This window comes from Euprymna scolopes, chromosome 10, assembly GCF_053919585.1.
Source record: "Euprymna scolopes isolate OS-2025 chromosome 10, ASM5391958v1, whole genome shotgun sequence".
Taxonomy (NCBI): Eukaryota; Metazoa; Mollusca; class Cephalopoda; order Sepiida; family Sepiolidae; genus Euprymna; species Euprymna scolopes.
This window is the reverse complement of record NC_136491.1, coordinates 953,601-977,117: the sequence shown is the minus strand read 5'-3', so window position 1 is coordinate 977,117 and position 23,517 is coordinate 953,601. Positions and strand designations below refer to the sequence as shown.

Here is a 23,517-nt window from a genome sequence, read left to right as displayed (position 1 = left end):
TTAGAATTTCTATCCTTATGCTTTAATTGGGTATTACAATTGTGCCGCACTAGCAAGAGATTTACTTTATTGAAATAACTAACCTTATGATAGGAAAAAGAATTATTAAAAATTCAGCATAACACTAATCATGGGCGATTACTAAACATTATTATCATACTTGTTTATTAGAGAAAGTGTTTATAACATTATCATATTTGGTTATTACAAAAAAACTTTATAACATGCAGAAAAGTAAAACCTACAGATTTTCTAAAATAAATTAAAATCAATTCTTTTTAAACTCCAGAAAAAAAGGGGGAATAAAAACGTCAGGTTGCTGTGCATGCAATTGATTCTAAAAATAAAATAATTTGACTAAAAAAAGAAGAAAAAAAAAAAATCAGAAGCCCCCCCCTCCTCTGCACACAAAATAATATATTCGTTTAGCAGATAAGACTGATATTTGTATAGATATATGAAATATTCTTGTTAAGATGATAAACAACAAATACAAATATTTATATTTCTTTATGTGTATATTTTACATATATATTTGTAAGTACAGGAATTATTCCTAAACTAATTAACTGATCATTATGAATTTTGGAACTCAGATAAGAGACAAAGGGTTGTAATATGGGTTGTATTTTGTTTAATTTAGTTTCATGCGAAAGATAAGAGGAGAGGAAGTCTTTTGTGAAAATTTAGATATGTATAGGACATTATTTAATAAATAATCCAGATTTAATTTTCTTTGGAATATTTTTAAAGATATTTAAAGGGGTGGGTACAATGTTGGTAAAACCTATTTGAAAATTTAAATATTTCAGATTTGCATTGATTTTGATGCATAATTATTAGGCACCAATTAAGCAAGATTCCCTTGATTTCAATTTCTTCTTAAGACCACTTAAACTTAAGCATTAAATTTTAGGCATTTTCCAGAATTAAAATCAAGTATGTGTGTGTATATATATTTTAATGAATATTTTTTTCCCCATGATAGAAGCAAGTTTACATTTAAAAGCCATTACAACAGATTTTTTTGTTTAGAAAGTAAAGATTTATTTCTTTAAACTCAAACGTTTTAACAATCATAGTTTTCTTCAGGATTATGGTCAGTTTGTGTTTTTTCTTTTTTCAGAAGTATGGTGTCACGTATATATATATATATATATATATATATATATATATATATATATATAATTGAATACATTTTGATGTGATTTACTAGGTGATGTGCTAGCTTCATTGTCAGTTTCAAGTTTTTCAACATCATACACACCCAATGAGTAACCCGACCTAACTTTGATTGAAAACAAGCCTCCACTCCAAAAGCAACAGAACTAAATAACATATTACCAAGTGATAATTTTGGATATTGTATCTAAGATAATTTTTTTCATCCCAAACAAGGCACAGTGCCACTTTGATGTAGGGGCTACTATCGGCGGCACAATTTGCAAGGATACTATGTAAGAAGTTGAGCAGCAAGATGTCTGTTCATATTACACATGAAATTTCGCACGTTAGTACAGTTGGGAAAGCAGGAACCCGGAAAGGAGTTCCAAAGTCTAGCAGTTCTGGGGAAGAAACTATTAGAGTAGAAGGTTTTCTATCATCTAAGGATCTCTACTGTGTAGGGGTGGGATTTTGCTGCTTGTCGGGGGTATTTACGTCTAAGGGGTACAAGGGCTTGTAGTTCGTCAGAGCATCTACCATTAAAATACTTGTAGAATAGGCAGAGGGATGCAACACTATGTTGATGGGACAGAGGTTTAAGCTTAGATGACAGTTCAAGATCTATCAGGTTGGCGACTCTTTTGAACCCTGTCCAGGAGTGAGACTAGTAGCAGATGCACCAGCCCAAATGTGACAACAGCACTCCATACATGGGCGAAAGGATACTTTCAGGCGTAAATGAAAAAGTTTGGTGATTCCTTGTTTATGTCATTCTCTTTAAATAGGCCATACACATGTGCCTCGGTCCAATTTCTCTTTGGCTCAAAAAATATATATATATATATATATATATATATATATATATAGTTACTATAGTATATAACCAATATAATTATCTAATATGAAAAGCATATCTGCCATAAAAGAATACAAATAAGATTTATTCTAAAATATAGAGTAAAATATATATAAAAACCAGCAGAGATTTAGAAGAAAAAAAAGAAATTTTGTTTTTCACTTTTGTGTTATAGGACGGAATTATATTTATTTATTTATATCTAAATACAAATTGATCTTTATTACAGAGTGGAGGATATATTTATATATATGTTAGATACAGAATTGTACAATATCTATTATTACCATCTATAAATAAAATCAGCACAATTATGCACATGCCAAGGATCAATCAGAAAGGGCAACAATCAGGATGAAAATGGGGTTTGATAAAACAGAAAACTTCATCAAAAACACAAACAAAATAAACTTTAATTTTTTTTTAACAAAAATTGAAACTTAAAGAAATAGTAGGTAAGGAACGGGCAGGGAAGAAAAACCGAAAAGCTAATTGACAAAAATAGAAAAAGCATCAGAGAGAATAAAAATTAAAAAGAAAACAAAAACATTACAGCCATGCTAAGAGGAAATATAGTTCTCGTCGAAGACAAGACAAAATCCTAAGTTTAATGAAATTACAGAGATGTGAAAATTGAAAAAGTATTATGATTATTTGTGTAAAAAAATCTAGAAAAATAAATGGATATTACTGCAACCATAGCATTAAACTAGAAAAGCATCTAGAATGAGAGAGAAAAGATATTCAAATAAATAAATATATAAGATATATATATATATATATATATATATATATATATATATATATATATATATATCACATGTAATGTGGCAGAATTTAGACAGACAGCTCAATTAAGGAGAATAGCATATTTAATATCTAATTGAGAAATTATACATTTCATAGCCAGGGTTTCTTAGCTTGCAACAATTGAGAGACTTTTATCTGATGATTAAGGTGTGTGTATATATATATATAATTAGTTTTTTTTTTGGAAAAAGAAATCCAGCAGAGTGCTCAATTATAAGGAAAATCAGAAAAATAAGAGCATATTTATATTTTGGATACAGAAAGTTGTTATATGAGACAAGTCATTGGTACCATCGGTTTCAAGCCCGATAATTAGGACCGTTTTAGATACCCATATCAACTCTTCAGCCAATACTCATCTATTTTATAACTGGAAGTGGAAAAAAAAAATATATATATATATATTTTTTTTTTACACAGTGATCACCACTAATCAAGGTCCGGAAGCCACTCAGGGATAAGGGTTATTGCAAGTACATTACGTTAGTGTGGAGATTTGCTGAAGTGTTTAATTAGGGGGGCGGTTCATTAGGAATTTGTTAACATTGGACTTGAAGACATCCAAGTTGTAGTCCGGAGGGAAGCAGGCAGACGGAGTTCCACAGGCGTGCAGTTCTAAGAAAGAAGCTTTGTTCATGGAATCTAGGTTTTGATTTAGGCACAGATATAGAGTGGGGGAAATTTTTCACAGTGGATTCAGCTAGACGGGTGTTTTTCGTGAAAGATTGGCGAGGGGGGACCAGAAATTTATATACATCACAAGTTCACGTTTAACTTTTGTTTTGTAACCCCCCTTTTATTTATCAGATGGTGATGATTTTATTAACTTTAAAATTAAATTATTTTAAATTTTAAATTTAATTTCGATTAAAATTTTTTATGTTAAGTGCCTTTAATATTAAAAACAAATTTAAAAAAAACATTTTTTTCTTTTTTTAAAATCTTTTTCCAAAATTTAAAACTTAAAATTTATCTCAATATCGATTAAAAAAAGTAAAATTCCATTTAATTATATCGAAATACGTTTAAAAAGCTAGGTTTTGTCTTTTTCACTGACCTAGTTTATATATATATATATATATATATATATATATATATATATACAGGGTGCCCACAAAGTCTGGCTACATAATCTACAGGATGCTTCCACAAAGGCTGGTTACATAATGTAGCCAGACTTTGTGGACACCCTATATATATATGTTTTATCTGTTTAGTTACACATGTTTCTTACTGAATCATATCAACAATCCAGCAACTTTGTCAGACTTTAACAGTGTAACTAAACAAATAAAATAAAAAAATGTTTGCTCTGTAATAGTCTTGAGCACTTTCTTCAGGTTTTTACTAATTACCATTTTTGATGTGTATATACAAGAGTTTAAAGCATCTCAATTGTGGCCAATTAAGAAATCCTGACTATAAAAAATACATCCATTCAAAGTTGTATAATTTCTCAAATATGTAAGAAAAAAGGAAAACTAAAAATCGTTTATATGTTCATTAACATTTTGTCTATATTCAAAGACTTTCTCAAGATAAATGAAATAAAGATGAAGCATCAATAAACAGAAATAATTTTTGGTTTGGTTTTTCTTTTTTCATTAAGTTTTATTATTAATTCTATTACTATCATGTATATTTATAAAAAACCATCAAAATGATCTTATTAAATCTATATACAAAAAACTCTAAAAAAAGAAAATCTTGTATTAATACTATTAAAAATATTCCTAAAAATTCATTGAAATGTCTTCATAATAAAGTAAACAAAAAAGATGTTACATATGGCATGAACAACGCTGACGTGAATGATGCAATAAACTTTCACAAGAAAATTTTTAATCTAAAATAATTTAAATTGTTTTTCTTTAACGTATTTAACTGATTATGATAAATCATGTTATAATTCCATCAATAATCTGGACATAAAATGAAAGTCTCTTTAATTAAAAAAAAAAAAAAAATGTTTAAAACATTTCAGAAATGTTAGAATAACAATCTTTAAAATACATTTACAATTATAGTTAAATATAACTAACTGCACATCCTCCCCCCCAAACAAAAATGAAAATTGTAATTTTTAACAAAGAAAAGAGTGAAATTTATAAAAAAAAACATTAAAAGCCAAAGAAATGTTACATTTGGAAGCTTTCATTTCCAATCATAAAAAAATTCTAATTAAATACATTTTAAAGAATGTTAAAAAGTTTTGTTTTTTTCTAAATGTTAATCTACTGGGTTTTTAAAGGTAAGATTTATTTTTTTTAAAATCTGTTTTCATTTATTTTTCAAGTAAAAAACATTTAAAAAATATATAAAATGAAATTTAAAAACTAACATCCTCATTTGATATTCATTTGTAAAGCATTTTTAAGTTTATTTCGAATAATCATTGATATTAAAATGTATTTTTATTAATAGTAAGGATAAAATATAGAATAATTTAGTTTTTTATTAAAATATTTGCTTCTTTGAGAAAAACCGTCTGTATTTTCTTTTTTTTTACTGGGGAATCACTACTCATCAAGACCTGAAGGCCATTCGAGGATAATGGTTAATGAATGTAAGGTGGTAGTGTAGTAATCAATGATGGTGTAGGGTAGAATTTAATTATTTATGGAGATGGTTCAACAAGAACTTGTTTACATTGGATTTGAAGGCTACCATGTTGTATTCAACTGGGAAGCAGGCCATTGAAATAGTGTTCAACAAGTGGACAATTCTGGGAAAGAAGCTTTGTTCATGGAATCTGCATTTAGATTTATGCACAGATAGAGACTGGGGAAAATTGTATAGTGGTTGTAGCTAGCCAAGTGTTTTTTTGTAAAAGTTTGGCAAGAGGGGAACCATAGATTGGAGTTCAGCCGAACATTTGCCATGAAAATAATGATAGAGCAGAGACGGGCTCACAACGTCTCTTCTGTGGGAAAGCGGTTGCAAGGAAGAGAAAAGGGCATCACCTACTAGGTTTCGAAGCCAGTTTTGAATTATCGATGCTGGTTAGGGCACGCCAAGCAGCCCATGTATAGATGTGCCAACATTATTCCATTTTAGAGCTCTTATACAGATAGAGGATTGCATCAACTGCAATATCCCTACTGGAGCAGTAGAGGAATCCATTTTTCCAGCAGTTTTGGCAACAGATCTGATGTAGATGTTCCGTTTCAGATCAAGAGTGTAGGTACGTCCCAGAAGCTTGTCAAGACATTAAGATGAGAGCCATTCATTTCAATTCGAGTGGGAGGAGGGTCAGAGCTATTATGATGAAAGGAGAAAAGCTTGGTTTTTGATGCATTAAAATTAACCAGCCGCCTTTTTTCTCATTGCACCATGTTCTCAAGATCAGAAGAGAGATAATCGGAAAGATTTTAGTGATTGCTAGCCTTTGAAGTATTGCCATAGGTTGTAGTATCGCCTGCATAAATGTCTACGAATGATCTAAGAATGTAATTTGGGAGATCATTGAAGATCAGAAAAAGAGTTGGACCCAGGATAGAACCTTGAGGGACGCCAGCATAAATACTATGAGTTTCCGATTTCTACCAATCAATGACTACTCTTATAAACTTATCAGAGGGAAAGGATTTAATAAGTGAGAGCACATTTCCAGCTATTCCATAGCAGGCAATCTTGTGAACTAGACTTTTATGCCATACTCTATAAATAGCTTTTGCTCTAGAAATGAAGCTCCTGTCGAGAGATTCACTAATCCTGTGTGATATAACAGTATATCAGCTGTAGATCTTGAAGAACAAAAACCATATTGCATGTCACTGAGCAGGTTATTTTTGGGCTGTCGAAAGCTTGTTTCATAGCTGAATGACCAAAATTGCCTAAGACATAGTTTTTATGAGTTTCTATATGGAACTGATGTGAAACGGTCATGTGGCAAATTATAGTTGTCATAAACATTGTGTTAAAGGTAATGATGAGGTAGTCATACAGCTGCTTACACTTTAGAGAGTACAGGTTAAGGGCCTCGTATGCACCTAAACCAAAGAAAAACAGTATTGTTCGAAGAAGCCATGATTCTAGAAAAAAGCTAGTAAATTCATAAACCTAAAAGAAGACATAAATCAATCAGTCTATCATTATGCTTAAGTTGATCTGGTAAATGTGCCATGCTTAATAGTGTCAAAATTTCTAAGAATATAAATTGGATTACAAATTATGAATTCCTTCTGTTTAATGTGAACATTTTGAAAATATAAGAAAATAAATTTTGAAAGCTTAAAAACAAATTATCTAATATATAAAAGGCTACATGTCTGTCTGTTCATCTGTCTCCACATTTTCAAACTATCTCTTCTGAAACTAAGAGTCGCAGAGCAGCATTAGAGGCCTCAAATGATTGGATTTTTATGGACCGTTCTTTTATGGGTCTTTAGGAAGATAGTTTTTAAGGGATCAAAATCGAAAAGATTGTTATACATTTTGTACATTCATGTACGTTTATTTTTTTTTACTTTTGAAATCCCAACTCTATAATAATATATTAGAAATCTGGACAAATTAAAATATTATATTCAAGCATATTTTACGACTGAACAAAGCCTCCCAGCCCCTGCTAGTATATATATATATAAAAATTGGTTTGCTTAGTTTTATTATTGTTACTAAACCACATTGAGGACCGCTTGTGAATTTGATATACCTTTGACACTTTCTATTTTGGAGGAAGCTGGTTCAACTGGCCTGGGGTGAATGCAGCAAACAAAACCACCTCTGAGCCTTTGAATCCATAACTGTTATATTATTAGATATTTAGAAATTCCAAGTTAGAGCTGCTACTTTCAAATAAACATACATGTCCACAGAATGTTAGTACAATATAAATGCCCTCTCACAAAGTTCAACCCTAATCATAAACATGGTAGGAGAGGTGAATAGGACAGTGTCAGAGCTAACGGGCTTTGATGAAAATCCAGGCAAAGTTGACATTAAGAGTTGCCATCCTCTGATCATATATAGATATTATGTTTAAGAATGTCATATACATTCATTGCCAATGATTTTAAATAGGGATACTAATTCGCACTGCGATGAGGATGTTAATCTAATATTTCAATATTTTAGTTCTTGTATTATATTAAAAAAAAAAAAAAAGTCTACATATACAAAGAAATACCAGGATAATTACCTGGCTACTGGGAGGTGACGTCGGTGAGGATCTTTTCAAAGTACTTCCAGGTGGCAGGTCTGCTGCAAACGGCTCATCTAGCAGAGTTAATACAGAAGGAAAAAAGACAAAAAAAAGTCTTAGCAAGAAAATGCATTCACAATCAAACTAAATAATTAATCTACAATATTTTAAATCAATTATAAAAAATCCTTCAAAAGAACTATTTTTAAAATTAAAAATAAATTAAGAAAATTAATTGAACAACTAATCTATAGCAGAAAAAAAATGTCTCCCTTTCTATTTAACACACAGGGTGACTCAAAAGTCATTTAGTTTTTAATTTCTTTATATAGATATTGTGAATGACAGCAATGAAATCAAAAAGATAGAAAGTGTCCAATTCTTAAATAATGAAAAGCAATCCATAAGACATGCATCTCTCAATGTCTATCTAAACCAAGAATGTTTTTTTTCAATGCTTCATGATTCAACAAAAATTGAAACTGTACCACTTTCTCATAAAAGAAACCTTTCTCTCTTCTATCATTAGTGTTGTGGAGACGCCCACTAATTAACATAGGCGGGTGAGTGAGATATATAAAGGTATCAATCACCAATACCGGGGGAGTCCGGCAACGACCGTCAAATAGGCAAGACGCTTATGCTGCCTCCAGTAAGACATGCCATACGCCACCTGCCAGAATATCTCCAACTGAAGTATATCTGAAGACATGTAAATATGTATATAGCTTTTCTTCCTAATATATTATTGTATACCTTTACTTTCGTGTTCTTGTTAATTATTTGTGCAGACACAACAATTAGAGTATACATTCAACGAAAGAGAAACTAAATGAAACTAGTTAAATATCGAACGGATAAGTTTTCAGTGTCATACAATTCCTTTTTTCTTTCAAAGTGAATAATAACCATCACCACAACAACAAAGTTTCCACCTCCAACAATTGAGAAGAATTTAAATATTGATACAAAAGAAACTTTTAAAATATTTAAAAAAATAAAACTATTTGAATGTTGAAAATGTGTAAAGTTCTTAGCCAAAAATATGTAAAATTAAAGAAAAAGTAAATATTTAAATACTACAAGCTTTATTTCTAAATGTATTTAGTTTGGGAAATAAAAATTAAATGCCTATTTCAGTTTAATATTTCTCTCTTCCAATAGAAAAAGTAACTAAATTAGAAAAGAATTTTGAAGAATAAGAAATAAAGTTTTTTTTCAATTTCTAATATTAAAACTGACTTAATAAACGTTCGTTTCCCTAAGGCTTTTCTTATATATTTTAATTACACAAAATACATACTAAAATATTCCTTAATTATAAGATTTAGCTATGCTTGAACTTCCATTTTAATTATTCTAATTAGTTGCTAATAGCAAGAAATGGGTTTCTTGGTGAAGTAATTACAAAGTCTTTGTCTATCACTCCTTTATCTTGTTGAACTCCACTCCGCCTGGATCATATTTTATACTTCTTGAATCACTGTGTTTATTAAGAGTCGAAGGATAGGATAAAATGATGAGAACAGTCCACTATAAATAAAAAAAAATATCACTACTTTTAACTCGTAATTGGTGGGGGGGGGGAGATTTGGAATATATAAGAAATTGAATTTAAACTGTGTAAACTAGAATTTACAACAAGTTTATTATTCGACAAGAAATACAAGTTAAAAATTTTAAAACTTTCCTTATTCCATGAAGCTTTGAAATCATTACTATATATATTGGGTACAATAGAAATACAATAATAAAGAATTCGTTCTATAATAATAAATATGAAATCTGCATGAATTAAAATATCATAATTAAGCATATTTTTATGACTGAGCAAATCCAGGCGGCCTTCTAGTATATATATATATATATATATATATATATAAACTACTTAATTTACTCACATAAAATTAATATACAAAAGTATAGATTTATGCGTAAACTTTAAGTATTTACTTCAAAAGTGCTCAATACATAGGTAGAGCTAGTTAGTAATTTATATATATTTTATAAATTACTATATATATATATATATATATATATATTTTTTTTTTTTTTTTTTTTTTTTTTTCTTTTCTAAACCTTTTTTTTCCAATTCATATGAAAAAAAGTTTATACAGAAACAAAAAACAGAATAGTGATTGTCCTAGAAAGTTTCTTAAAACACTAAATATTTTATCTTCCATTCAAAGATTTTTGGATTAATTTTACTTTTCTTGGGTTTTTAAACTTTTGTAGTCATTAAAATATGTCAAAATATAAGTTCATTCATTTAACATCATTTTTCCGTTGTTCAGGAGTCAGAAGCTTTCCAATATTATGCAAGCTAACTCCAAAGTGCGGGTGTCTGAATGTGTGTGTGTGTATGTATATATATATATATATATATATATATATATATATATATATATATATATATATATATATATATATGACTGCGTGTATGCAGAACAGTCTCTACCAAACTACTGTCACATTTTGCTATACTGTATGTTTTTAATGTCTGAAATTAAAATCCATTACCTAAAACTAACTTGAAAAAAAAAAAAAATAAATAAATAAAAATAAGATATAAATAATTCTGCTAAAAGGAGCCCCCTCCCTGGCCAAGACATTTAAGTACTGACAGTAGGGTTAGGGTTGAGGTGAAAACAAGCAGAATTTCATTTGCCCACACACCTCACTGTTCCCTGAGCTGAATGCAAAATGAAGTCAAAACATTTGTGAAGGATAAGACTTTATTTTTCTTAATTTTTCACCTGTTTATTAAGGATTAGCTTATCGTACTTAATTTTAATTTCCTAATAACATTTTATTTTTTATTCTTTTTGAAGATTTTTAAGTGTTTTCTTTGACAAAATGTGTTCTAAAATACAACAAAGCCTATACTGTCCATATGTATGTGTTTTTTGATGTCTGATATTAAAAGCCTTCATCCAAAATAATGAGAAAAATTCTTTTCTAGATGTAGAGTTGAAAGGGCAAGTCATTTTGACTCCAAGACGACTGTCTATATCTATTTTGCATAAAAGACTTTATTTGAAATCTTTATACCCCCTTAATCTTACTCTAATTTTTCTTTATAACCTAATGTATTGATACATTAATACTGTATCTTTTAACCATAGTTCACATCAATTGATTTCCTCACCTTGCTACTATAAAATTACATACCTCGTTCTTTGTACTTATTAGGAGAAGGGGGACTTATTTTCTAGTTATTTTTAAACTTTAAAAGGCAAAAGAACTTTATTTAAGTGTATACTTAATATGTATAGTTTACATTTATAACTATATTGGTATACACATAATACCTATACTTTATATTACATCTATATTGAATAGATATTTGTTAGTCATAGTTTATCTAGTATATCTATACTTAAAATTATATCTGTATTAAGTAAATACTCTTCATTTGTTTCTTTCTCTTATGTGGGCTAAAGTGAGTAGTGATGTTTTTTTTTTTTTTTTTTTTTTTTTTTTTTTACATGGAGGTCACCACTTATCAAGGCCCGGAGGCCACTCAGGGATAAGGGTTATTACGTGTACAGTGATCAATGAGATAGTATTGTAGTAATCATTAGTATTGGAGATTTGATAGTGTCTTACTTAAAAGGGCGGTTTGTCAGGAATTTGTTTATGTTGGACTTGAAGACATCCAAGTTGTAGTCAGGTGGGAAACAGGCAAGCAGAAGAGAGTTCCACAGTCGTGCACTTCTGAGAAAGAAGCTCTGCTCATGGAATCTACGTTTTGATTTAGGCACAGATAAAGAGTGGGGAAAATTATTGACAGTAGTTTCAGCCAGGTTTCTTGTGAAAGATTGGTGAGGGGGACGAGAGATTGGCGCTCAGATGAGCACTTGCCATGGTAATAACAATAAAACAAAGATAGGCTTGCAACGTCTCCTGTGGGAGAGAGGCTGCAGGGAAGAGGAAAGGGCATCCCCCACTAAGCTATGAAGTCTATTTTGTACTCTGTCAAGGCAGGACAGGCTGTTTTTAGCAGCTCCTGCCCAGATGTGGCAGCAGTACTCCATCCTTGGACATACTTGGCTTTTATACAGATAGAGAATTGCATCAGTAGTGAGATATCTTCTGGAGCGGTAGAATGTTTGTTTAGCATGAAAACTAAAATCCTAATTTTAATTTTGCGTCATACTTTACCTCTTTATACTATTATTCTTATTCTACTAATGTATTTATGAATCCATTAACCATATTTTATTCCTCCTTTAAATCTAATAGATACTAACCTAAAACGTATACCCTATACTTTACACTTACCTTCCATCCTCTTTACCACTTAAAACGAGAGGGGAACCGTATCTTCCAATTTTACCTTAATTTTTGTTTTTGTGGAGGAGTGTAACTTAATAGTAGCTACTTATTATCTTTAGTACTAACTCAATCTCAACTACCCATGCAGGAATGTAGAAATACCTGTTAAAACACAGGCTACTTCTCTCCATGTTAATGGACCTGCAGACCATGTCAGGTTATCCAGCTACGGGGGAAAAAAAAAACTGATGTTAAACCTGTGTCACTGACCTCGTATGTTTAACACCAAACAAATGAAGGAGGGAGGTCTCCTTAGTCCTGGTCAACAACCTTCCTAGAGCTGGTAATCAAATTATCAGTTTGCAAACCTAAACTGTTTAAGGAGTGGGTAAGCTCTGCCTATCACCTGGCTTTCATACTCCTTTGCCGATTAGCCAGGCACAAAGGTGCGATCACAGAGATTCTGCGAGTAAACGTATCCCAGATTAGCTCGACAAGCAGCAAAATCCCACCTATACACTGTAGAAATCCCAAGATGCTGAAAGCCTTCTACTTAAATAGTTCCTTCCCTTGAACTGCTAGAGTTTGGAATTCTCTCCCGGGCCCCTGCTTCCCTGACTGTACTGACATGCAGAAGCTTGAATATAATGTGAACAGACATCTCGCTGATTCCAAATAGTAACTCCTTACGTTACTTTGTTTTGGGTGAAGAAAAAAAATGGTGAATAGCAATAAATTAACTTTTCTTCAAAGAGAAGCTAAAGTCTGGCCCTCTAGGGACTGAACTGAACATATCTCAGCTAGACAGCAACAAAATCAGTTGGACTGATTGTCGAGAACGTATTCCTAATGTGTCTGAAATGAGTCGAGCTTATGAAGTAGATAGAAAGAACTCAATGGCTTGAGGTGGAAACAAAAGAACAAACACCAACAAGAGAGAATAAATGTTGCTAACTTTTACCGTTGGTCAAAGTGGAATAGGGCATTAATGATACAGGTAAGTGATCAGGCAGTTCAATTTCATTTCGACGAAGGACCACTAAATGCATTGCAATGCAAAATTCATCTAGAGATAATGCGCCATCGCGATTCAGATCTGACAATTGCCTGAAACACATAAAAATAAAAATAATTAAAATTAAATTTAAAAATAAACAATTTTGAATTTGTCAAAATTTACAATCATATGCTAAAAACAATTACAAGTGCCAAAGCAGATAAATGTATCACGACTGCACATGAAATGAACCCGTGGTACAATGGATAAAAATGTTAAGGAATAATCACTTGTAAGTCTTCTGGAGAGTCATGAGTCAATCCTCAGTACAGATAATATTAAGAATTACTTAAAACTTCCATGTACTCATGACTCATGGAATGAGAACAATTCACTCTCATTGACTTAAAAACTGTTCAATTTTAAGTTCCATACAGATTCATGAGTTCAACAAAATGTATCTGAAGAAACTAAGAGGTTACAACGATCAACATGTGAGAATCAGATTTAAGACTAGAAACGTCATCTGAATAATCAAAATAATAAAAACTAGATATTTCTATAAGAAAAGACCCATATTGACTGAATTTTTTGGATTGTGATTAATGAAATAGATTGGAAATGGCAGAGTCATTGCCAAACACTTAAGTTGTACCAACATTAAACAACTTTTTCATTTAGTTCAGATTAGAGTTAATTACAACCCCAACATCCGTTTTAACACATCACTCAATAAATCCTAAGTCTGACATAGATGGTGTCACTAATAAAAAAAATCCAATATTATTATAGAGTACTAACCTTATAGCATGTGTCAAAATTTGAGCACAATTGGATTATCAGTTTACAAATTACAGTTATTTAAGTGAAACTACTGTTGCAAACTACTGAAAAGTCTGAATTTTGTGTATTGATAAAGCATTGCTCTCTCCTGGGAAAAATACGATCAAACTATTGCTTTTCCTGAATAAGTTTTATTTGGATTTTAGTTCATCAGAAACAACAGTTAAGAAAGACTTTAAACAAGGTCATACAGACACAAATGGTGTTGAACACTAAAATTTGGCAGTTGTTCAGAAAAACATAACATAAAAGTTGTTTTCATAAATTGTAAATTAAGTTGCAAGAGATAGAAGAGTTGAAAATATCAGAAGGTAGTGTATTTGCCATTTTGCATGAAGGTTTCTCAATGAGAAAGCCATGTCCAAAGTGGGTGCTGCTTTTGTGCAGTCTATCAAAAATAATGCATCAATGATTAAGAGCATTGTTTGAAACTATTTTAACGACAGAAAAAGGAGATTTTATTTAACAATATAACAATGAATGAAATATGAAGCTATTAAATTAAATCCAGAACCAAATCAGCAATCAACTGAATGGGCAGTAGCAGGTGAATGCAGTCTAAAGTAACCAAAGACATATAGCAACAGCCAAAGTTTTGGTCGCAGCATTTTGTACAGCGATTACTTTCACAAAGGAAGAACCATCAATAACAAATATCAAGTGTGGTTTTAAAAATTTCATATCATTTTTGTTTTTTTTAAGGATACCCCTCCCCCGTCCCAATTTTATTTAGAGGAGGGAGGGGTGTTAAAAGAAATTGTAAATCTCAATCTTAAGTTAATTTAGCATTTACATGCTTTAGTGTTGTCTGCCCTTTTACTTTTATTTCGTGCTTTCAAATTATAAATTATTGCGGACATTTCTGATTTGTTTCATAAATCACAATTGAAAAATTCAGGGGGTCTCATGTAGAAATACCAAAAATTTAATCTGGCATCATGACAACCCAAGTAGATGCATTTGAAAATGTAGATAACCTCAAGGCAAAAGTTAGAAATAAAAAAACTAAAATAAATAATAGTTGATATTTTTGGCATTTTTATTAATTTAGTAAGTATTTCAAATAAATCAAAATCAACTCTACATTTTAAAAACAAAAGAAACTTACCAAATTTTTGAAAGTTCATGAACAGGCAATTTGGATTTTTCAAAAAACTCTTTTGCAATACTTCCTGCAAATAAAGAATGAAACAAATTTAAAAACATTTTAATTTGGATAAAAATCATTATGGCACAATTATAGAATATATTCAAGATTATACTCCTCAACGCTCTTTTAAAAAAATTCTTTGAATACTATTGCTCAGGGACCAAATTTTTAGATGAAAAGAAATTGTTGAAAATATTACTTGCTCAATATGGTAATGTTTTCTTGAAAAAAAAATTAAAGAACATTTTTCAGAAATTAAGAAAATCTTGAGAAATAACAACACAAGAGGGATTATTTTACATTAAGTTTTCTTCAGCAGTGAACAACTAGTTTTATCTGTCTCCTTTGGCCTTTTGTAAGTGAATAATCCATCACATCTCACCCCGGTACGTATGCATCACTCGTCTTCTTCAAATGAACTCCCCATTCTTCAAACAGCCTGCTTTTATGCAGTCCAGGATCATCTAATTTGCATACGAACGGCAAGAATTTGTATTACTTTTACATGATCACCGACGATTTCCATTTATTTATTTGATTGTTAAGTAATTGGATTTACAATACAGACAGACGTGGATGTTCCTGAGGCAAGTCATTTTAGCAATTACAATTTTCTGTACACTCCCATAAACTGAAACCTCTACTTTAAAATTGAACAAGTCGATTTGAAATTTAAAAAAAAAAAAAAAAAAAAATTATTATCTGAAAATATGTTGTTTAATCAAAACAGTAATTAAAAGATTTTTTGTCCTTTCTGTAATTGAAATGACCAAAAGGAAGGGACGGTATATCATATATCAATCCGTTTTTTTTTTCTTCTTCATAATATAATTTATTAAGAATATAAAACCTGTAAAATAATAAAACCAAAATTACCTAAAATGACTCCATTTAATTCTGACTGCATTGTTTTAAATTGTTTTACATAATATTCACGTTGTTCTTTTGATATTGTCCACACATCATCTACACTTTCTGCTTCAGAACTGATAGAAGAAGAATCGACACATTGACTTTCCAGATTCTCCCACGATGATTTGGTAGCTGCAGTATCAAGTAAGCCTGTAGAAATAGAGAAAAATATTTAATGCAGTAATATATTTGAAATATTTTTTACGCTTTAATAAGTAAATCACATTTTAATGCAACTTTTTGAATTGAAACTTTTTTGTAAAAGCCATAAATACCTATAATTCTGGTAACCACTATAAATACCTATAATTCTGGTAACCACTATAAATACCTATAATTCTGGTAACCACTATAAATACCTATAATTCTGGTAACCACTATAAATACCTATAATTCTGGTAACCCCTATAAATACCTATAATTCTGGTAACCCCTATAAATACCTATAATTCTGGTAACCCCTATAAATACCTATAATTCTGGTAACCCCTATAAATACCTATAATTCTGGTAACCCCTATAAATACCTATAATTCTGGTAACCCCTATAAATACCTATAATTCTGGTAACCCCTATAAATACCTATAATTCTGGTAACAACTATAAATACCTATAATTCTGGTAACAACTATAAATACCTATAATTCTGGTAACAACTATAAATACCTATAATTCTGGTAACCACTATAAATACCTATAATTCTGGTAACAACTATAAATACCTATAATTCTGGTAACAACTATAAATACCTATAATTCTGGTAACAACTATAAATACCTATAATTCTGGTAACCACTATAAATACCTATAATTCTGGTAACCACTATAAATACCTATAATTCTGGTAACCACTATAAATACCTATAATTCTGGTAACAACTATAAATACCTATAATTCTGGTAACCACTATAAATACCTATAATTCTGGTAACAACTATAAATAGCAATACACATGAAAAAATTGAAATAGCTTGAAGTATTTCAATATTGGTATGCATAGAAAGAGCTTGATGAGCTAAGAAAGAATCTTTTTAAATTTTAAAAATCTGATTAAAATTAAAGAAGTTATGACTATTTTTGTGCCTCACACGTTTGAATATTTTCCCCTCTTTAAGACCATATGCGTTTTGCCACATTTTTTACACTACTTTTTCTGTAAAACTGTCATATCTTTGTTAAAACATAAGACTAAGCAATGAAATTTACCATATAAGTGTATTTTTGTACAAGGAATCAGAATATATGACTGAAAATCTCCCAAAGTTCATGGTTTCCAAATAATTTGCAGTAAACGTGCATAAATATGCTGCAATTCCTTAAAAAAAATTCCTTAAAAATGCCATGTATCCATAAACAGAAAAGAAGTTGGAGAACTCAAAGTTGAATTGTAATGTGCTTTATGTACAAAAAACTTGAATCTAAACATAGGACCTTTTAAAAATGAATATATTGCAATATTTCTTTGGTATTATTGTAGATTAACACCTTCTGTTTAACCCCACCTAACCCCTCCTAACCACCCCTCCAAAATGTGATTCTACCTTTTTAGGCAATTATGTAAGAAATGCCATGAAAACTTTAATGAAAGATAAACAAATTATTTTAGAATTTAATGTAAAATAATTCCCCATTACAGGTCAGTCTAGCATTTTAGGGCAGTTAACTGAGTTTTTTTTATAGGAGATAAATCTTGTATGCTTTTTGTTTTATTTTTTTTAAGACGATTATGTGTGGTTGTAAGAGGGTTTCTATGCAATGAGAATATGGGGAGGGTTGCTATTCGGACTTTGAATTAATTGTAGGGCTAAGGAAAATTATGTGTGAACATACTGAAGACTTGACAGAAACAAAAAACAACAAAAACAATATTAGAGGGGGGTGCGGTTAATTTCACAAAAATTTAATGTAAAATAATTCACCATTTCCAGGCCATTCTAGCATTTTAGGACAGTTAACCAATTTATTTTTTATGTGCATTTTTCTTTAAGGAAGGATCTATTTTTTGTTTGTTTGTTTTAGACGCTTGTATGTGGCTTACAGAGGTATTTTGTTGAGGGGGCTTGCCACTCGAACTTAGTGTTATTGTTAGGGTTAAAGAGTGTTTTAGAAAGTTATATATATATATATATATATATATATATATATGTGTGTGTATTTGACAGGTAAATAAGTCAGCAAATGTTATATTTAGTTTTAATTTAATAAGAAACTGCGTTATGAAATTTTAAAGAAAATTCCATAAATTTGCTGATTTCTATTTCCGAGGTTTATTCCATAGGCCATTTATACTACGTTGGAGCAGATGGTAAAAATACCTTTCGCTTAATAAGTAGAAAAAAATAACGGGGTTTGTATTACTGTACACATAGATTTGAAAAAGTTATCAAAAAACAAATACATAACAAATAAATGGATATGTTTATAAATATTATATTATTAAATATAAACACTAAAAACATATCCAGTTAGGTAGAAAAGTAACTTATCTTGCCTTTGATAACATTTATTTGTTATATATTTGTTTTTTGACAACTTTTTCAAATCTATGTGTATAGTAATACAAACGAGATTTTTCATACATTTTTTGATTTTGAAAAAACATTTGTGACTGTTCGCAGTAAAACATTGTTTTAATTCGCTGTTCAAAACTAATGACATGAATAAAAGTGCATGCAAGCTATATATCTACAAAAGTTTATTTTGTCGTTATTATACATTCTGAAAACCGAATAGTTTTTTTTTTTTTTTTTTACACAGTGATCACCACTTATCAAGGCCCGGAAGCCACTCAGGGATAAGGGTTATTGCAAGTACATTACGTTAGTGTGGAGATTTGATGAAGTGTTTACTTAAGGGGGCGGTTTATTAGGAATTTGTTAACATTGGACTTGAAGACATCCAAGTTGTAGTCCGGTGGGAAGCAGGCAGACGGAACAGAGTTCCACAGGCGTGCAGTTCTAAGAAAGAAGCTTTGTTCATGGAATCCGCATTTTGATTTAGGCACAGATATAGAGTAGGGGAAATTTTTCAATAGTTCTAAACTAATGTTATTCTGATAACAAATTAGCTCTAAACATATCAGAACATTTATATTCATATTTTCATGTTTTTCTTAATTCGTTCGTGAATAAAAATTAAAGAACGCATGTTGTTTATACTGTGCTATGACTAATACTACAGCTGCTGCTGCTACTAATACTAACTTAATTTGACCAAACTCAAGAAATAGAAACATTTTTTCTTTGGGTAGGTCCTTTTAAATTATTATCAATTACCGCGGTCCTACTCAACATAGAATAATACTTTTAATTGATAAAGATAGTAAAAAAGAATGATTTACTTACTAGTGGGTGTCCGATGAATTTTTTTTTTCAAAATGTTTGATACTCGTCATATTAAAGTCTTATTTTTAACATGACAAAAAAAGAAATGATCAAAAATATTTCGGACACTTGAAAGTATTAAAATTAATACCTCTTCTGATTGGTTCCCAAATTTCATGAAGAAATTCTTCATACAATCATGGTACGGGCCTTTAGAAAACAGGGAGGATCATTACAAAACCTTACCGAAAACGCCTTTTTATGACGTTCACATTTTTATCACTTTATTTGCTTAAAACTCTTAAAATATATAATGTACATTCATGTTTATTAATTCAATTGAAAGTATATTCATTTCCAAACAAAACAGTAGTAATTTGAAGACTTGAAGTGCTTTGGCTTGAAAAATATGGCTATTTTAGGAGAACTACCTTGAAATCTGTGATTATCCAAAGCGTTTTTTTCATCCGTGTGTATTACTACTATAAGCACCTATAATTTTGGTAACAACTATAAATACATATAATTTTTGTAACGACTATAAATATATATAATTTTTGTAACAACTATAAATATATATAATTTTTGTAACAACTATAAATATATATAATTTTTGTAAGAATTGTTTTCAGTTTCTTTGACGGAAAAACAATTTTTTTTAAAAATTTCATTTTCACCCCAAACAAGGCATATTTCTTTCATGTTATATTTATGATGCTGAAAAAAAAATGATAAAATTACTTATAGCAGACCCTTCATGAGAGATGCAAAATAACTTTTGAATAATACCAAGAAGTGAACACAAGGATCCTGAAGCTCGAAGCCTATGTAACAATCCTACACTGAGAGAGAGTGTAGAATCTTCTATCCTTATTTGGAATAAGCCCTTACCTTTGCTTTCTTCATCCTCAAACGATGCCCAACCTGCAACATCATGCACTGAGTTAGAGTATGTAGATGCAGATAAGGGAACCGGTGGTTGGATCAAACCTGGTACTGGGCCTGCCACACCGCTTCCAGGAACCACTGAAACCCCAGTGACAATGGCACCAGCTGCACTGCCCCCAGGGGTAGTGGTGGCGGAAGCCGTGGGTTGGGAAGGCAATGTTGGATAGCCTGCTGGTACGACAGGTGTAACCTGTCCAACTGAAGCAGCTGCATTAATGTTTGTTGCTGTACGATCATTAGAAGAATTGCTGATCAGGCTTGTATTGACAGAAGCTGGAGCCGTTTGCTGTTTGCCAATATTTCCCAGCTTCATTCTGTTCGGAGATGTTGGAGGAGATTGCTTTGGAGAAAATGGTGGGGACTTGCTGTCATGAGGAGATTCATCCCGACTCTGAAATGACAAAAACAAAAGTGGATACAATAATTGGGATACACACACACACGAAAGTATGGTAAATAGCTGAAAAACAAGTTGGGTTATCATTTTAGTGAATTATTTCACTCAATTCATATATTCGTTAAAGATTAGGTCACTTGGAATATGTTTGCAGTTTGATATGCAAGGTTAACCCCAAGCATGTGTTCCAATGTACAAAAAGTGATAATTGATTGGTTGAGCCAGTCAAGAGATTTCTATTCCTCTTCAAACATGTTAGAAATATTGAATACACAATTGACTTAATATCAATAATAATTGAAATGAAATTGCTCCACTAAAGTTATATAGTGCTAAAAACATTAAGTCAATTGATATATCAACGTGATAATATGCTGTTGCAGAAAATGCTCAATTCTGTAAACATGGTTAGCTGTAATGGTCATACAAAGAAAAAAGAAAAGACTTTTGAGCATCCAATAATAATTGATACAGCATGTTCTTCAGGATGAAGACAAAAAGAGGGATGAAAGTAAATTTTAAAAATAAAAATAAGCTAAAGCTAAATAAATAAGCTAAAACACCCAAAGAATTCAATATATCTTACAAGTGTAAAAATTAAACAGAAAATAATTTTCCAAATATTTAGAAAGATTCAAGTGTTACGGCATGAAATCAGAATAAGTTTAACTGTTAGTGAAAACTCCACTGACTAAACTTATTTTCATTCAAACACTGTCTAAATTGGTTAATTGTTGAGCTTTATGGCATGGAAACCGTCATGGGACATTTTATGCAAAAACTGTAAATATATTGTGTATATCTATATATCCATAAAAGTACAAATGTGTATGAGAACACTTCTCAACCTATATACTAAGCAAATTTTTGATTCATAAACTTGAAATTTGGTAGATAGAGTATTCAGACTCGTGGAAAACTTTTAATTGGTTTTTTCCAGAAAAAAGGATTGCTAAGAGGGTCAAAATTGAAAAATTGATACTGGGTGGTCATCAGATTTTTATGTTTGTCGACTGTTTCACAAGATTTGAAAACACTTTTTAAAGATTGTGGCAAGCTGGTCTAATGGTTATTGCACTTGACTCACTATCTTTAGATTTTGGTTTTGATCTCAGTTTGAGTATTTTGTTTTTACTTACAAGAAGTGAACTGTTAAAAAAAAAAAAAAAAAACAATACTCACAAGCACAAGTCTCAGTGTTTTTCCGTGTTTTTATTTATTTAGTTTTAAAGGAATTTAATGTTATGTTTAATACTGAGCAACTCTAGGTACATCTATTTTTTTTTATAAAGAACTAGTGAGAAGACACTAGTTTCTATTTAATCCATAGATGTGACCCTGATTAATACCAGCATTTTGGCTCAGAGATGATTTGGGAATAGTAATACGTAAGGGGTGGCTCAGCACTCCCTCAAGCTCCCAAATAGGGACCTCACCACTGGATGCAGCTTTGTACCACTATTCCTAAATCCTCTCTGACCCAAAGTGGTAGTACAAGACAAATCAGCCAAATGAATTCTGAAAATTGTAAGACTACAAATTTTGTAAGACTATTTTAAGTGTATATTTTAGAAGATACATCAAATATATTGACCCCTTTTGAGCTCCTGGGAATGCTGGATCCTAGTGAAAATGTACAAACAGTGCAGTTTCATGCCTTAAGACATGTATATTTGAATTCAGTACCATGGAAAACCACCATATAGACATATGTCCAGTTGTTGAGTAATATGAAAAAAAGCTCAAAAAAAGTATGTTTTTTAGCCCTAAAAGTCCCAGAGGGATGCGAACCAGAATTTTGCCAGGGTCACCCATACTGAATTTAAATTAAGAACAATGGCCTCTACATTTTGGCCAAGTTTTAGGAAAATCTAATGGATCGATCAAATGCTATGGGGTAAAAAGTGTCATTTTTGCCTCTTTTGAGCCCCTCAAGGCTGCCAAATCCCAATGTAAATGGATAATGGTGCAGTTTCAGGCCTTAACACATGTATATTTGAGTTGACCACTGTAAAAAAAAAAAAAAAAACACTATATAGTCAGATATATAAAGTTTTTGTTGAGATATATGAAAAAAGAGCCACAAAAAGGGACGTTTTTAGCACTAAAAGTCCCCGGGGATGCGATCCAGAGTTTTACCAGGGTCACTCATACTGGATTTATATTAAGAATAATGGGCTCCACATTTTGGCCAAGTTTCAGGAAAATCTAATGCAACGGGAATTTTTGCAAAAGAAAATTTTTTTACTGTATACATCTATTTAATGAAATACAATTTGTGGTAAAATTTCAGGAAAAACTAATGGACTGTTATCTGGCAATCATCCGGACTAACGGACGCACATACGGATACTACTGAAAACATAGATCCCTCTCTGATAAATCGGGGGACCAATATCACTATTTATTACTAATTATTATTGTATATTAACGTATCTCTCTCTCTCTATATATATATATATATATTAATTAGTATTTTTACTTATTACTTGTATATATTATCTATTGTTTATCACATATTTAATTCATAGGTCTGCGCGAGCCTTTTCTAGTCTCACACAAAAACATGAGTTCACATCTCAAGCTATATTACTTGTCATATACATACACGCACACAAACATACGTGCGCACGTCCACACATGTACATATATTCACGTTCGCGTACATACACTCACATTCACGTGTATAC

The 23,517-nt window shown here is 30.9% G+C and overlaps 1 protein-coding gene across 19 annotated transcripts in view; it reads right to left on the bottom strand.

Annotated features, from left to right (window-relative positions):
* LOC145285776 (ralBP1-associated Eps domain-containing protein 1-like) overlaps nucleotides 1-23,517 on the bottom strand; it is a 309,459-nt gene that overhangs the window by 71,921 nt on the left and 214,021 nt on the right. For 16 of the 19 annotated variants that reach the window (XM_080134142.1, XM_080134129.1, XM_080134137.1 and 13 more), the window contains exons 6-10: nucleotides 20,374-20,821; nucleotides 16,121-16,306; nucleotides 15,203-15,266; nucleotides 13,210-13,361; nucleotides 7,974-8,050 (exon numbers count right to left, since the gene is read on the bottom strand). In XM_080134142.1, the coding sequence (XP_079990268.1) occupies nucleotides 7,974-8,050; nucleotides 13,210-13,361; nucleotides 15,203-15,266; nucleotides 16,121-16,306; nucleotides 20,374-20,821 (927 nt within the window). The remainder of the gene's footprint in view (nucleotides 1-7,973; nucleotides 8,051-13,209; nucleotides 13,362-15,202; nucleotides 15,267-16,120; nucleotides 16,307-20,373; nucleotides 20,822-23,517) is intronic. The other 3 variants (XM_080134138.1, XM_080134126.1, XM_080134128.1) reach the window with 1 other exon arrangement.